The sequence below is a fragment of the Helicoverpa zea genome, chromosome 9 (assembly GCF_022581195.2).
Source record: "Helicoverpa zea isolate HzStark_Cry1AcR chromosome 9, ilHelZeax1.1, whole genome shotgun sequence".
In the NCBI taxonomy this organism is placed as follows: domain Eukaryota; kingdom Metazoa; phylum Arthropoda; class Insecta; order Lepidoptera; family Noctuidae; genus Helicoverpa; species Helicoverpa zea.
Genome location: NC_061460.1, coordinates 643703 through 659363, shown reverse-complemented (window position 1 = coordinate 659363; position 15661 = coordinate 643703). Strand labels below are relative to the sequence as shown.

Genomic DNA, 15661 nt, shown 5'->3' with positions numbered 1-15661 from the left:
AGAGTAAGGAAAGGTAAGTGGAGATGTCATAATGCAGGTAGGTCAGGCGCCTTCTTCTAGGTCAAATTTGAACGGTGGGCATGATCAGTTACGAGTGAACTAACGAGACGTTCGGCTTGTTGGAGACATTTGTCAACGATATTTGGTATAACAAAAAATGGTCTTGTCCAAAAAAGGCTACGAGAGCGTAAACAGTACCTCTAGTTTCCTCATTCACGCATACCCGCATTTTGGTTCGATACTTTCTTAAGCGATTTTCCGTTAGCTCCTCCAGAAGTCATTTTGTTCTCCATGGTCAGGTTTCAAATAAATTTCAACAATCATGTACTGGAATCGTTTTTATTAATGACATTCAGACATTTCAATTTATTCTGTACAATATACAATGTATTTTATAACATCTGGCGTACTCCCTGCGTTATTGTGTTTTTATTTTTTATAAAATAATTTATTTTAGTTACAGTCTAGTGGTTCTGATATCTATTTTTTTGAATTAATATTATCGAGGCCTGTAAAGTAAACAAGAACATTAATAGACTTTGAGGACAGACGGTTATAAAATATAATGAGCAACCGAAGCAAAGTATCGAAGTACTTATAGGTACAAATTCATAATACAGAAAACAATAATTGTAATTTACAAAATTATTCTAAAACTCTGTTATTGCTAGTATGTATACCTACACATAAATAGTTTATGGTAACTTTCTAAAAAATAACAGGAACGTAAATAACCTTGTTAGTATAAACATTACATTTCAAAATGATATTTTTATTACATTTATCTATTTTGTATTTTCATCCAGACTTCTCTATCTATTCATAAGTCTGTGGTATGCCTTTGAATCTCATTCTTATCGGGATTTAGCAAGATGAATGGTATCACGACAACCCTAATTCTAATTAATGTATAGAATTAAAGGCCAGTAATTTTATTACAAGGTCAGATAAAGCTAGTCTTGTAAACAAAATAAAATACTTATACCCCGAATTTACAACTATCTTGATAAAATTCACCACAATCCAACAGTATTCTATGACATGTCCCGGTTATTTTAACCGAGTTCCAAAAATGGAGAGAATAATTTCAATTCATCTGTATTATCATATAAAATTAAATCTTGAATATAACGGACTTACAAACAAATAGACAGTCTACCTTTTTCAGCATTACCAAAGAAGACAGGACATAAAGTCTTATTCATAAGACATCGGTTTGCGGTAACGAACACAATCAGATTATCTGATGCAGAGCATCCCTGGCGACTCTTGCAGTCCTGCATCAAATTGAGTTTAGCAGTCGAGGAGTCGCGTCTGAACTCGCCTTTTTCCTAAGTACCTCAATAAATTGCTTCCCAGCGGTATCTTTTACAATCTGTTCCTGGAGTACCAATTTTGTATGCTAATGTGGGAAAATTCATAAGTTAACTTTTTTTAGAAAACTTACATTATTTAGGAAACATTTGGGTACTGATGTATTAAATGAGGTATGAACTATTCGATAGGCTGAATTGTTTGTTTATTTTCTCGAGAATTACCTACAGGCAGTTGATTTAATTCGCAGTGAAAATTTTCATTAAACTGCCACATAAATAATAAACACGAAAGATTTTATTAACCACAGAGCATTAAAACATTAATTTAAAAATGAATAAACTAGCCCCATTACATTTTATTACCATAGAAATTATAATAGTCATAATAATTAAGCAACTTATTAATTCATTTTTGTCAGAGCCTGAGAATAATTTAATTGGCATAATATTCGTTTCAATAATTAAGGTTTGTTTGCACAAAACCCGGGAGTACACCAACATAATTTAAAATTGACAACATTAATGCAAAATATGAAAACTTCAATAAATATTTTGGATTGAAACAAATAACGTGATTTGTAGCTTATTAACAAATTGGCACGTCCACTTAATTATATATTTACAAATTAAATGTACATGTTCAGTATCACACTGTCGTTACGATGCTCATGCGTGGTAGAAACCTCTCTCACATTCATTATATGCATTACAAATTATATTTGCATGCATTTTCAAAAAATATTACGATATTTTCAACCTAATTTGATAGTAATATTTTAACGTAATTTATATTTTATTAAGTACAGTCCACGTAAAAATATTAGTAAGAAAACTGGGTGGTAAAATTATTAAATAACACTCTTGTATTAATTTCCAGGAAAGTGGACAAACTAAAATGGTAGATTTTCTTTCGTTTGAAAACTTCAGCACACCTACAATAATACAGTGGAATGTTCACCAACATTCTTCTTTAACTAGAGTACTTATTTTCGCATGTCTCATGCTATTTCAACATTTTCATAATTAGCAATTCCATAATTTTCCAGAGCTGGAAGGTTACTGTGTCAACATACGTACCTATATGTTATTTACCTTCAATTATCTTATTTTTTTTTAATACATTCTTGTAAATAAAACGAATAAAAACAAAATCTGAAGTTATTTCTACCACGCATTGCGTTTACAAGCGAATTCGGTTTGTGGTGGCTCTTCGTCGCACTGTGGTTTCCTCAGAAGTACTCGTGGGCATAATGCGACTTTACAGTTAAAACAAAACCGGGCCACAAACGATACAAAACTCCCACTTTTATCATAAATACTCCATCTTTAACCACAAACAACTCCGTGTTGACTCGAATACCTAAATTTAATATTTATAGCTGTTTATTTATTTCGCCGTACCCAACAAAAAACGAAACTTCAAAACGCAAAAACAAAAGTACAATTTCAATTTAATGTTCGCAGTCCATTGCTCGCTTTATACGAGCTAATCAACAGAAAAGCAATTGGAGAACGCAGTGGATTGCAAAGAAAGGTTTAATCTCAATTCTTCGGAGTTCCTTTAGGTTCTAAAGATTTTTATTTACAATTATATTCTATCTAGAGGCGACTTGAAGTCTGTGGGGTGTTAACAAAGGGTAGCACTATTTCCAGTTCAGTCTTGTCACGTCCCACTGGGGTCTTTTGAAGTTTTTCAAGAATAGCTTGATAGGTGTATTGAAAGTTTCGAAATGGAAAGATTTTTCACAAAATTGTGGGTGTAAATTCTATTCTTTAAAGTCAAATATTTTCTGTAGAGATTCTGTGGACATTTTGGTTTGAATTTCATTTATCCGTAATTGTTCAAAAGAGTTGGTTGTAAAAAATATAGTATCCCACATATTGATCGAGGAATTTAGAAATTCAGAACCGTTGAAAAATATGAATATTGTAAAAGCTATGAATGCATGCTAACAGCGGCTTGCGTAGATGTTACATATTCATAAAACGTAAACGTTTTCGCAAAATAAAATGCAAAAGTTAATGTTTTGGCTTTATTCTTGTTTTAGCCATAAAAACGTATTCCCTATACACATAAACTTTTAGAAACATAACAGGTGTAGAGATTCTAATAAGGTATTACATCAAAACATCATGACCAAAAAAAAAAAAAAATACTTGGATATTAAATTTATAACACTACATTCGTTTAATCCAAATAAAAGCTATCTTTGCAAAAAATACGTACATTACGCAACTAAATACTGGCCAAGTTTCAACCTAGCTATACTTACATTTTTATGTGGTTTGGCAACTTACACGGGGCAGAACGCCATAAACTACGGATTTGGAATAATTATGGCCATTTTGTAATGTAAAATGTGGTAGTAAGACGAAACCAAATGCTTTGCGAGGGTTTATTACGAATCCCGTTATCAGATGGAAATATTTTACAAGCTTTTATTTTAGCTGAAAGATACTACCGAGAGTCAAAAATATTATGAATTTGGACGTCGATTTTAGGAGAAATTATAAGAAATTGGTAAGTATTTCTTAGATGGTTTTCTATCTTTCTGACAAAAGTATAAACTGGAAGTAGTGCTCTCCCATAAAATCAATTAATATAATAAATAACAATTGAGCAAAGGACTTGATATAATTTTTGTAACTTTATCTAATTTAGAATATTAGAGTTCGCGTGCTCATTACCAAACAGATTTAATTAAGTGTTTCTTTAGCCTCATTAAAAATATATTTTATATCTTTACATAATTATTACAAACAGATTATCTCACAGCATAATATAAATTACTTTGTTTTACATTTAACTTATACGAGACGTGTGTGTGTTGGTAGTAGGTCATTTTATTATATACAATTGTTTATACAAATATAACGCACAACAAACATTTGCACGCGGTTTCACCCACGTTTCGTGGGAACGGATAAAAGTAACCCATAGCCTTTCTCAATAAATAGGTTATGCTATCTAATACTGAAATTATTTTTCAAATTGGATTAGTAGTTCGTGAGATTAGCTCATTCGAGCAAGCGAACGAACTCTTTCAATTTTATAGTATTAGTAATTTAAAATGGTATGTTATTCTTGAGTTAAATAATGCAATTTAAAATATGACTCCAAAATAGTATTTTAAATTGAAAAACTCAATTCACTACCCGACTATAAAATCTCGGAACCCAGAATCTAAACAAAGTTGCATTTGAGACCAATAAATAGACCATCAAAAACATTGAACCCAATAAACCGAAAACAATCCGTACGCCGTTTCTAAAATGAAACGACTCGTTTAGCTTACGAACGGTATTTGGTTTTTAAAACGTCGAAAGCTGGTGTGTTGAAGTAAAACGAAACATTTCTTATTTATAAGAACCAGGGTAACCTAATTGAAACCGGGTGCCTATATAAAATTGAAGTAACTCATCTTATAAAGTGAATACATTTGAGTAGGTAAACCACCGCGTAATTGAGTGGGCTTCAAACTTACTATCTCCACAAAACACTATTGTTTCGGATTATAATTACTTAAGCGGTTCATTAATGATTGTTAACTAGTGTCTGTCGAACATTTTGTTTGCGTGATATTTGTTTCAGGTTTCATATTATTAGATAGTCCAAAGTCTACTGAGTTGATCGAGGTTTTAAAAGATCTACATGGGAAAGTTTAAAAGAATCTACACTAAGATTATAAAGGCGAGTTTGTTTGCTTAAACGCGCTAATACTGGACTATTGGTCTGATTTGAAAAATATCCCCTTTATCGAGTGAGGCTTTAAGCTACTTTCTTTCTTTTCAGGGTGCGTGAAGAAATTTCCTCAGAACGCGAGTCAATCCCCTGAATGAAATTGGTTGATTACGAGTATGTGTATTGTGTGATACAACAAAGACAAAAACAAATGTAAATAGTTTTTCATGAAGAATTTAATAGTTATTAGAATAAATGAAAACCGTACCTTATCAGGGTAAATAAAAAAATATGTTTTAACCACGACCAACACAGACACGTATAACCGGGCAACAGAAATCATAACACTCACAGCTCACTTGTCCGTATGTCACACACACTAGTGTCACTTAACTAGCGAAGGCACTTGTCTTCTCACTAACAGTAACAACGTCCATACCGCTGTCTCTATGCGTGCGCGCAGCCGGGAACTACTGCTGGGCACAGCGTCTGGAATGAGGAGGGTGGTTAGATATTGCTCAAACTTATTATCATAAAGGTGACATATTTAATTACATAAAAGGTCAAAAGATTCCACGTCAGAGGTTATTAGGCGAAACCTTTGACACCTGGGCTTGCTAGGTGAGTATTTCCGCATTTAATTGAAATCAGATGCGAAATAGAACTTGGATTACACACTTGGATTGGATCAAGAAGTATCAGCCGATAACGTGAATAAACACAAAATAAAACATGACCAACCATATTTCGTGATGCAGTCGGATAAATATGGACTATCAACTAACTCCAAACTTTGATGTTCAAGTATTTATTTTTATAATAAGATTAGATAAAGGTAAATTAATTAATCTAAACTGTTAGCCAATGTCCTACACAAGAAGATATCAGCAAGTTTGACCTGTAAGCGACGTATTTATTGAATGACCGATTACTGAACCGATTAAACGGCTGGCCGGCTTATCAATATTCTCTTTTGGGAACCGTGCCAAGCCTCGGGTGCAATTGTTATTTTTTTTATATAGAAAATCGTGCCAATATCGAAAAGCCTAATTTGAGAGATACAAAGACTTTTGTTTAAACTGAGAATAGTGAATATTTTTTTAAATATAATTCTGAATTATTCTAGCAAGGAAATGGCTTTTCCATTTTTTTTTAATCCGAAAAATATTTACTCATTTATTGAAAACTTGACTGTCAAGTAACTGTGATTAAAAAAAAATATTGTGAAAGTAAGATTTCTACAAAAGCAAATTGGAAATCTATGGAGGAGGAAGCCTTTGCACAGCAATGACTAATATGTTGACTCTAAAATAACAACGTAAACAATCTTTGCCATATTTAAAATACAGTATAGGATTGATAGCAAAATAATAAAACACTACAGCAATGCAATTAATGCTATTCTTGCTATGCCATGTCATGAATTTCCTCAAATTAAAACTTGATTCCATAATTTACCAATAGGCATATCAACACGTGTAAAGATTTTCCAAAATGTGCCCAAAGTTAACAAAGCATGAATTTCCCCTATATCCATAGCAAAGGAAACTTTATGTTATAACGACGTATCGCAAAACTGTGCACGTCACATACCGTAGATACCATACGAGGGGAACCAAACTCATTTACATAACTAATTTTAAAGCCACATTATAAAAAATTATCAGAAGGGCAGGTTTTCTCGTCAATATTCTGACATATTCCGTTGTGGCTTTTGTTGATTTTGATCAATTTGTGATTTAATCTTTGTTACAAAATTTAGAGTTTTTCTTTTCATCGAACGAATCATGTTTTATTTGTACAAATGTTATTATAATCTGTAAATTGCATTACATCATATACTTACTAACATTTTTCTGAAATTAGTTTCAATATCTGTTTCAATAATGTTTTTTATACCATCATCATAAAATATCAATCTGCAGCTATCCACTGGTGAACGCATATTTTACACAATGTGCACCATCCAGTGTTGGGTAGTACGCTTTGCATATTTGCTCGTAACTTTACCTTCTGAACTGACCTGCATCGTGCCACCCTATGACGTGAGTTAAGCACGATTTTTACAACTTGATAATTAGATCGGGGAAAGTTTTTCGTTTTGTGTTCGGATTGTCACCGGGGACCTTAGTTTATGAACAGTACTACTGCTAACTTCATATGACAACATCGCATAATAATAAGGAGGTTACTGTTTTTTTTTCCTTTCTACCGTTCAACATATGATTAAAGATGTTGTACTTGTGTACGTAAATATGAACACATTATCTTTGTGTGATTCAGCTGCTCCACCAATTTTAAGCGTTTAAAAGTTTACGCATACAATGTAGGTACTACACACACATGTACATTTACACACACCACAAGCTTGGTTCACCGGCTTTCGTGAGATAAAATTTCTATATCGAAAGTGTTTTTCTCACATTTAAAGGTGGCCTCAATTTATTGTCGGCAACACGCCATAGTTGAAGGCTAGACATATTAGCGTGTTTGCATGCAACATACTAAAAAGTTAGACTGACGCTTTATTTCTAGTTTAGGGTGACACTTTACTTGAATAATATAATTTTAATGTAAGACATTAATAACAAGATATATTTCAATAATTTGTCAACACCGCCTTTGTCATTTTAAATCTCATTATTCCCTTGAAATATAAAACGAGTGATACTGAGTATCATTTAAATAATCTTATTTGTAACTTTATGAGCCCTTTTATTTAGTGAAAAGTTGTCTAGACTTCCTTCTCTGTGTTTATATCCAGTAATTCAGTTAGTTATTTTATTGACAGGTCAATATTGAGATATAAATAATTGATGGGATTGTATATTTTTCTATTCTATTCTATTTTTGTATATGGCAATCCGTGTCGATGTCAACTTCGACGATTCTGCCAATGACAAGTGAAATGAGAAGCAAGAAGTGCTTACAATTAAAAAAATAAATAAAAAAATATATATATATATTGATTTAAGATGGTGCTGTGGCCGATCTTGTGTAACTTAATGTGTTAGTAGGACGACACTGAAACAAACAGAAATACATTTACATATATAAAAACAACAACAAAATGTTAGTAACACATAACATAAAATATATACCACAACCATACAAACTGTGGCCTAAATATAGGCCACAGTTTATAATTTAATATTGTTTTGATTAATAAACATCAACAGCATCTGGAGCAGTTCTGGACAGGAGTGGGATAGGAGGGAACGGAAATTAGTCGGGAGAGGGATTTTAAGTTTTTGGAGACGACCATATAAATCAAAGGATGAGTTGATAGGACAGTCAAAAAATATATGGTCCAGGGTACCTTCATCCAGACCACACTCGCAGAGGGATGAATCCTGCACCCGAATTTTGCGCAGAAAGACCGGTGTACAGCAGTGACCTAACCGTATTCTGCACAGGACTGAGATTACGCGTTTAGGGTATTTTTTGAAATTGGAAAACCACGGTTTTGGTTTTACAACCGGTTGAATGGCGAAATAAGAGCTACCCTTCTTTTTGCCTGAGATGTTCCACCATTCCTGCCACGAGGTCTCAAGACTCAATTTGGGGAGGTTTAGCAGGTCATGCCCTTGAAGGGAGAAGTGTGCAAGGTCAGCGGACTCAGATGAACACGCATCTTTGGCCAATGCATCGGCACATTCATTGCCCGCTATACCGCAGTGGCTAGGGATCCAGACTAAGTGTACTTCTTTCTCTTGCCTAGTGCAGGAGAAAAGGGACTTTTTAATATCCAGGACAATAGGACAGTGGAGTTTAGTTCTAAAGGGATTCTGGGATAGGGCTTGGAGACAGCTAAGGGAGTCAGTAAATATAACTCCATAGCTAATCTCATGGGACTCTATAAAACGACAAGCTTCCAATAGTGCCACACACTCGCCTGTAAATACTGAAGACTCCTTCGGACATCTGAATTTCAAAATTATTTTAGAGTTCTGATAGTAAACCGCGGCTCCAGTACAGCCACCATTTGATTTGGAAGCATCCGTGAAGAACTTTTGAAACCCAATCCATCGTTCACCCAAAACCGCATTAAAGGCCGAATTTGCAGACGGGGAGTTTTTGGATATGCCAATGTTATAAAATATTTTAGGGGTGAAGCAAAGTACTTCATAAGGGTAATTAAATAGAGGAAGTCTGGGATGTGGAGCAATGGGGGATTCTAAATTTTGAAAAAACCGATATGCTTTTAGGAATAGGGGAATTTCTTTGTGTTCCCAATATTTGGAGCTGTGACAAAGAGTGTCAAGCTCTCTGAGTTTTGGGATGAGGGGGTGAGATGACTTGGGTATAACCCTGGATAGGAAACGGGAAGCGAGGTACTGACGTCTTAGGGCTAGGGGGGGTTCAGCGCATTCGACCTGCAAGGCGTTAATAGGCGACGACTTCATGCAACCTGAGATGATTCGAAGGCATTGAGACTGAATCCTATCTAAACCGGCCAAGGCACCTTTGTTGCTTGGAATCACCAGGTGTGACCCATAGTCCAGGATACTACGGACTAAGGCGTTGTAGACCAGTTTCATAGTGAAGGGGTGGGCCCCCCACCAGACACCAGCGAGAGCTTTCAAGATGGAGATTGCTCTTTCGCATCTTTTGATCAAGTAATTAAAGTGGTGAATCCCGGATAATTTTGAGTCTAAGAAAACGCCTAAAAATTTTGTTTTGTTGCCTATGGGGATATCTTGTCCTTGAATGTTAACTGAGACCTGAGGGATCAGTAGTTTTCGGGAAAAAATCACTACCGAGCTTTTTGGGGCGGATAACGAGAGACCATGGTCCAAAAGCCATGCGTGCAGAGAGTCCAGGGAGAGACAGAGAGATGAGGCAGCGTCCGTAATAGATGGATTTACTACATACAACACTAGATCGTCAGCGTACTGTAAAAGGTGGCAGTCAGAATTAAGGCAGGAGCCAATGTCTGCTGTATACAGGTTGTATAGTAGAGGGCTTAGAACTGAGCCTTGGGGAAGGCCCTTCCACGTCTGTCTCACCTCAAATACCTCCCCCTGCACTCTGAGCATCAAAGAGCGAGACATGAGGAGTGCGCATATACATTGTACCATCTTACCCGGAATCCTCAGCTGTTGCAATTTTTGCCTGAGAACAGGAAGAAGGACGCTGTCGTATGCGGAAGAGATGTCAAGGAAAGTGGCTACAGCGGATTCATTTTTGGAAAAGGCTGTACGGATATCAGTAACCAAAATTGCCACACTGTCCATGGTGCTAAGCCCCTTTCTAAAGCCAAACTGACTACTCGGCAGTAGATCCCTAGACTCCACCAACCACTCAAGTCTGTTTTTAATTAAATGTTCCAATATCTTGGCCAACACTGAGGACAAAGCAATTGGTCTAAGGCCATTCGGATCATCAGCAGTCTTGCCGGGCTTCAAAAGGGGAATTACTATCTGAGCTTTCCACTGTTCAGGAACCCAACCAAATTGATAGCAATAATTTATTATTCCTAAAAAATATTTTTTTGCTTCAAAACCAAAATGAACTGCAAATGAGTACGGTATGCCGTCTATGCCAGGGGCGGAATCCCTAACATGACGTAATACCGCATCAAGTTCCTCCAACGAAAATGGTTCATTCATAGGATCATCCACAATATTTACAGACGGGAGCAGAAGTTCTGAGGAAGAAGGAACATAGGCTGGAGCAATTTTGTCGAAAAAGGATTCAGCAGTTTCTCTCGAGATAGGGGAAGAGATAGATGGGGAGCAGCCTCGCCTGAAACGATTAATGCTCTTCCAAACTGCTGAAATGGGAGTGGAAGGGGATAGAGAAGTGCAAAACTTAACCCAACCGCGACGTTTCTTCTTGCGAAGAAGCCGCCGAGATTGAGCTAACACTCGTCTGTACCGTATAAGATTGTCGCTATTCATCGCATCATTGTACTGTTTTTCGGTCTCTTTTCTTTCTTTAATAACCGATGTGCATTCTTGATCCCACCACGGGGGTGACGGGATTTTATTTCTGGCACAGTTACGCAACGGAAATGTAGAGTCTGCGCTTGAGGTAATGGCCGAGATAAAGCCATCGTAACAGCTCTTAGCATGGCAGTGACCAGAAGAATCTTGGAAACTTGAAGTTAAATTTGGAAGCACACTAATTTTCTCCTCCAGTAAAGATGCAAACCTCGACCAATCAGGTTTGGACAAGTTGTACTTCAATAGTGGAGGAGACGTTTTCTCTAAATAAGTTTTATTAATTAAAGTTACAACAATGGGGTAATGGTCGCTACCATGCGTCAGAGTAGTACATTCCCAATGAATTGATGCCGCCAACTCTACTGAACAGAATGTGAGGTCTACACAACTCTTTTGCTGTCCTGGAAGGGATCTACGAGTAGGACTACCATCATTTAAGATGCAAAGGTCTAAATCATCCAAGATTTCTACTAAACCTTCCCCAAACGAATCACAACGATTGGAGCCCCATCTAAAGTGGTGACAGTTGAAATCACCCATGACGAGCACAGGTCCCACTATGTTATTCAAAATGTCCCTAATGGTGGTTAAAAACCTACGCTGAGGATGGGAAATATACACTGATAAAACAGTGATACCCTCAATTTTACACGCAACTATATTCATATCACCATCCAGAACCGGAAGAGTCAAGGTGGAAAGGGGAACACGATTATTAACAAGGAGAGCCGACCCTCCATAGCCATCAGATCTGTCACATCTGAGAATATTAAATAGTGGCATATTAAAACTGAGACTCGGGGTGAGCCAAGTCTCAGCTACAGAGCAAGCCAGAGGCTTGAATTTGTTGAGGAGGAATATGAGGTCGTGCTTTTTATGCCACACGCTCCTCACATTCCATTGAAGGAATACTTGGCGAGGCGCCATTTCTAATATTTAATAAAAGGTTAGTTAGTTGGTAGGCAACGTTGGACGGTAATTGGGTATTATTGGTGGATAGAATTGTAGATAGAAGTTTAATAAGAATATCTATTATTGAGGAAACATTATTATCAATGAATGGGTTATTCAGAGCGCAGCCATCAGGCTGTGAAGGTGCAGGGGAGTTAATAATCTGCTGATGGGCAGCTTTATCATAAGAGGGAGATAGAGGGGCATGGGTCTTTGGCTTAAGGAAAACAGTTTTGCGGTATGACTGAGTGGGGGCGGGAATAGCTTTTGCAGCATTAGCATAATTGCGAGAAGGAAGTGGGACAGATTTGCTAGCTTCAGCATATGAAAGGGACTTCTCAGCCATAACCGTCTTAATGGCCTTCTGTCTACCCAACTCCGGGCATGATTTGCTATTTGCAAAATGATTCCCTGAGCAGAGCACACAGAATGCCTCCGCCTCAGAAGTGCTGCAACCATCACCAGGGTGATCATGGCCGCACTTACTGCAGCGAGGCTTGGACCGACACACTAGTTCCACATGACCAAACCTGCAGCACTTACGGCACTGGATGGTGGGATAAACATATTGCTGAACTGGAAGGGAGGTGTAACAGCAAAATACTCTTTGAGGTAATACTTGGCCATCAAATGTAAGTACACATGTCTCTGTTGCCTTGAATTCAGTCACTCCATCAATAACTACTTTCCTGTTTATGCGACGAACTTTCAGGATTTCACCACAACCTGAAGGGACCTGTAAGTACTTTTGGACTTCCTCTTCATTTAAATCAGTGGGAACACCAGTCACAACTCCCATCCGAGTTATATTAAAAGTGGGGATAGAGGCAACATAGCGGTTCTTGTGTAAAATGCTGTTGATAATGAATGAGTTTGCATCCTGAGGGGATTTGAACTCTACAGATACACGGTTCCTACCAACTTTTTTAACACCATCTCGGACAACGTTAGTAATGCTATGTTTTTGTAGGAATATTCCGAATGTAACAGGGTGAAGAGAGGTACCGGCGTTAGGCTGGGGCTCCAATCGAGAGACATGAACGATAAAAGGTGCCTTATCAGTAGCAGAGTACCTGCTGCGGCCAACTAGGTTTCTTTGTTGTTTGGATGGCGGGATTGACACGCCAATGTTGGCATCATCTCCGGAGCGTTTTCTGGTATTCGAGGTTGATGGGGTCTGGGAGTCCGCGATGCTGCAAGCAACATCAGCGAGTTGGGATAGCGGATAGTTCGGGGAAAGTGGAGCATATGCAGAGATGTCGGGAGGATCGGGATCGGGGGGTTTATTTTGATCCATTATGCTTGTAAAAAAGTTGTTAGTTACCGAAATAACAGTACACCACTGGAGACAAACACAAGGACAACACACAAACACAAAACTAAGTCACAAAAGTTCACCAAAACACTTAAAACAGCTGAAAATTCTAGGCACACGTGCTAACCAAAGACACTCTGTGGCGAGAATCGATTGTATATTTTTCATCCCACCATCTCGGAAAGAGTAGTTTTACCCTTTGATATCTGAGCGCAAAAGCCGTTTTTATCCTCTAGAGCGGCAAAGTGATTTGAATTTAGAACATCGTGTGCAATACTCCATTTGTGACAATCTTGATAAGACTTTTCAAACAAATACATATTAAACAAATAAAATACTGCTTAAAATAATTATTCAATTAATTAAGAAATTTTTATTGTTTTTACATAGAATTTTTATTTAAATATTGTTTTTACATAGATTTTTATCCTCGTTTCATTTTTAAACTGAGTTTTCAAATAAATGAACTTTAATAGGTACTACTTTTTAATTTGATACTCATATGTGCGCGCCATTTTGTTTTTTGCATTTAGAAATTTCCTCGATGAGGTGGGATGAAAAGTTACGTGTTGCACTCGAGTGCAAAGATTTTTCACCTTGTGCTCTTTTGATTCCCTCGCTATCGCTCAGGATTCTAATTATTGAAACACTCGCTACGCTCGTGTTTCAATTTTAGAATCCTTCGCTTGCTCGGTCATCAAAATTGAGCCCGCGGTTAAAAAGCAACTTTGCACTCTTGTATAACAAATAACTATTGTTTACGATCTCAATATACTAGTCGTTAAATAAAAAAAAAAAAGTTTTTTTATTTATAAGTAGACGTTTTTAGCTCGGTGAAAATACTTGTTATTAAGATTTGCCTTCGAATAAATAGCGTATTTTTATGAAGCGTATACGTTATAAATCTTGAAATAGTTCAATAATTGTTACCTACCTTAGAATAAATAAAAAACAAGCTCCTACACTGCGGAAGATTTTTCTTTATTTTTTATTCAAGGAAAATCGCAGTCACTTAGTGAAAAAAGTTATTTTTATGTCGAAATGCCTCAGAGTTTACATTATTAAATTTTATTTTATCCTAATACCTCAAAGTGTACAAAATTCCACGGATTCCTCAAAAAATAAGGCTCTTACTTAAACGAGATTTTTAAGTCGTTAATGCTCACAAAAGCTTTCACTTTTAACGTCATTATTTTGCACCTTGCTTTGTTTAACCAATCTGGGATTTGAATAAAATTTAAAAAAGCTTCGAGGTTTTGAAAAATTAAAACGTTCATACCTATAGAAAACAAACACCTTTAGTATGTCTCAAAATGTGTCTCTCGCTCTTTACGTACTTCAATTATTATTTATACCTCGGGTTATGCCTTTCTTTACTTTTAATTTTTCCCCAAAATACCTGAATTGAAATTGATTAATTTACAAAAACAACAGAAACTAGTCCACCAGCCATGCACACGACAGACTAACATTTTTCACCACACACAAAGAACCAAATATTTTCCACATCAAACGATTGTAAACCTAAAATGGCTACATGTAGCCAATGATAAAGTCGGCCATGATCTGTGACGTCACAAACGTCACTCGTCACTTTGTTCACGACAAAAGGGTTCCAACCTTTTTGTTCAATTTTGATATTCCAGCCAGTTACCAAATTCGAAATTCAAAACTCCTGTGACAATGACGCCATGTTGGTTTTTGGTAAAATATAAAATGCTTACTTGAAAGTGGTATAGATAAACGGTCGTGTATTAAAAATCAATTTGTTTAACCATATAATATGTTGAGTAAGGGTAATTTTCTAAGGAGGAAAATTACTTTTATGTTTTGTATGCATATAAAGTGGCTGCTTTAGAATTAATATACTGGTATGTTTTTCGGATGATATTAAGTGAAAAAGTAAATTCTTTGAGATGCGCGAGTTTTTTTTGTACAAAAAATTTTAGGACACTTACTGACAAAAATATGTACCCATCTTTTATTAACAAATAAACATGAAATACTTACTATTTTTACTAAACATATACGAAGATATATGGGGCCTCGCCGCCACATACAGGCGCACCGACATGCTGCGCACGTGCGGCGGTCGCGTCGGTATCGTCGCCCGACAGCGCAGAGCTAGGTACCCGCGGTGCGTCGGGTAGTCGTCTGGGTACACGTGGAGGGTCCGCCAAGATGCCCGGAGACCATCTCCGTCGGCACCCGAGACTACCGTGTCTGGAGTTATTAGCGGATCCTGGGGGCAAAAGAAAATCTGTAATGCTTCGTCCCCACGTTCGCCTTCCAAAATCCGGGATTTATAGTCCTGCGGTCTTCGAAGGACGTATGCTGCTTCGAACTCCGGGGTGAATGCCACCTTTTATCAGCTTATTCCTCTCCAGTTCATTGAATCTCATCGTTCAATCAATATAACAATTGAAGGTGTCTATTTTCGCTATCCCCT

The 15661-nt window shown here is 36.7% G+C and overlaps 1 protein-coding gene across 1 annotated transcript in view; it reads right to left on the bottom strand.

Annotated features, from left to right (window-relative positions):
• Positions 1-325: 325 nt before the first annotated feature.
• Positions 326-15661, bottom strand: part of LOC124633533 — a 96570-nt gene continuing 81234 nt past the window's right edge. Inside the window, exons 5-6 of the mRNA XM_047168791.1 lie at positions 15223-15454; positions 326-5487 (exon numbers count right to left, since the gene is read on the bottom strand). Of these exons, the coding sequence (XP_047024747.1) occupies positions 5384-5487; positions 15223-15454 (336 nt within the window). The 3' untranslated portion in view covers positions 326-5383. The remainder of the gene's footprint in view (positions 5488-15222; positions 15455-15661) is intronic.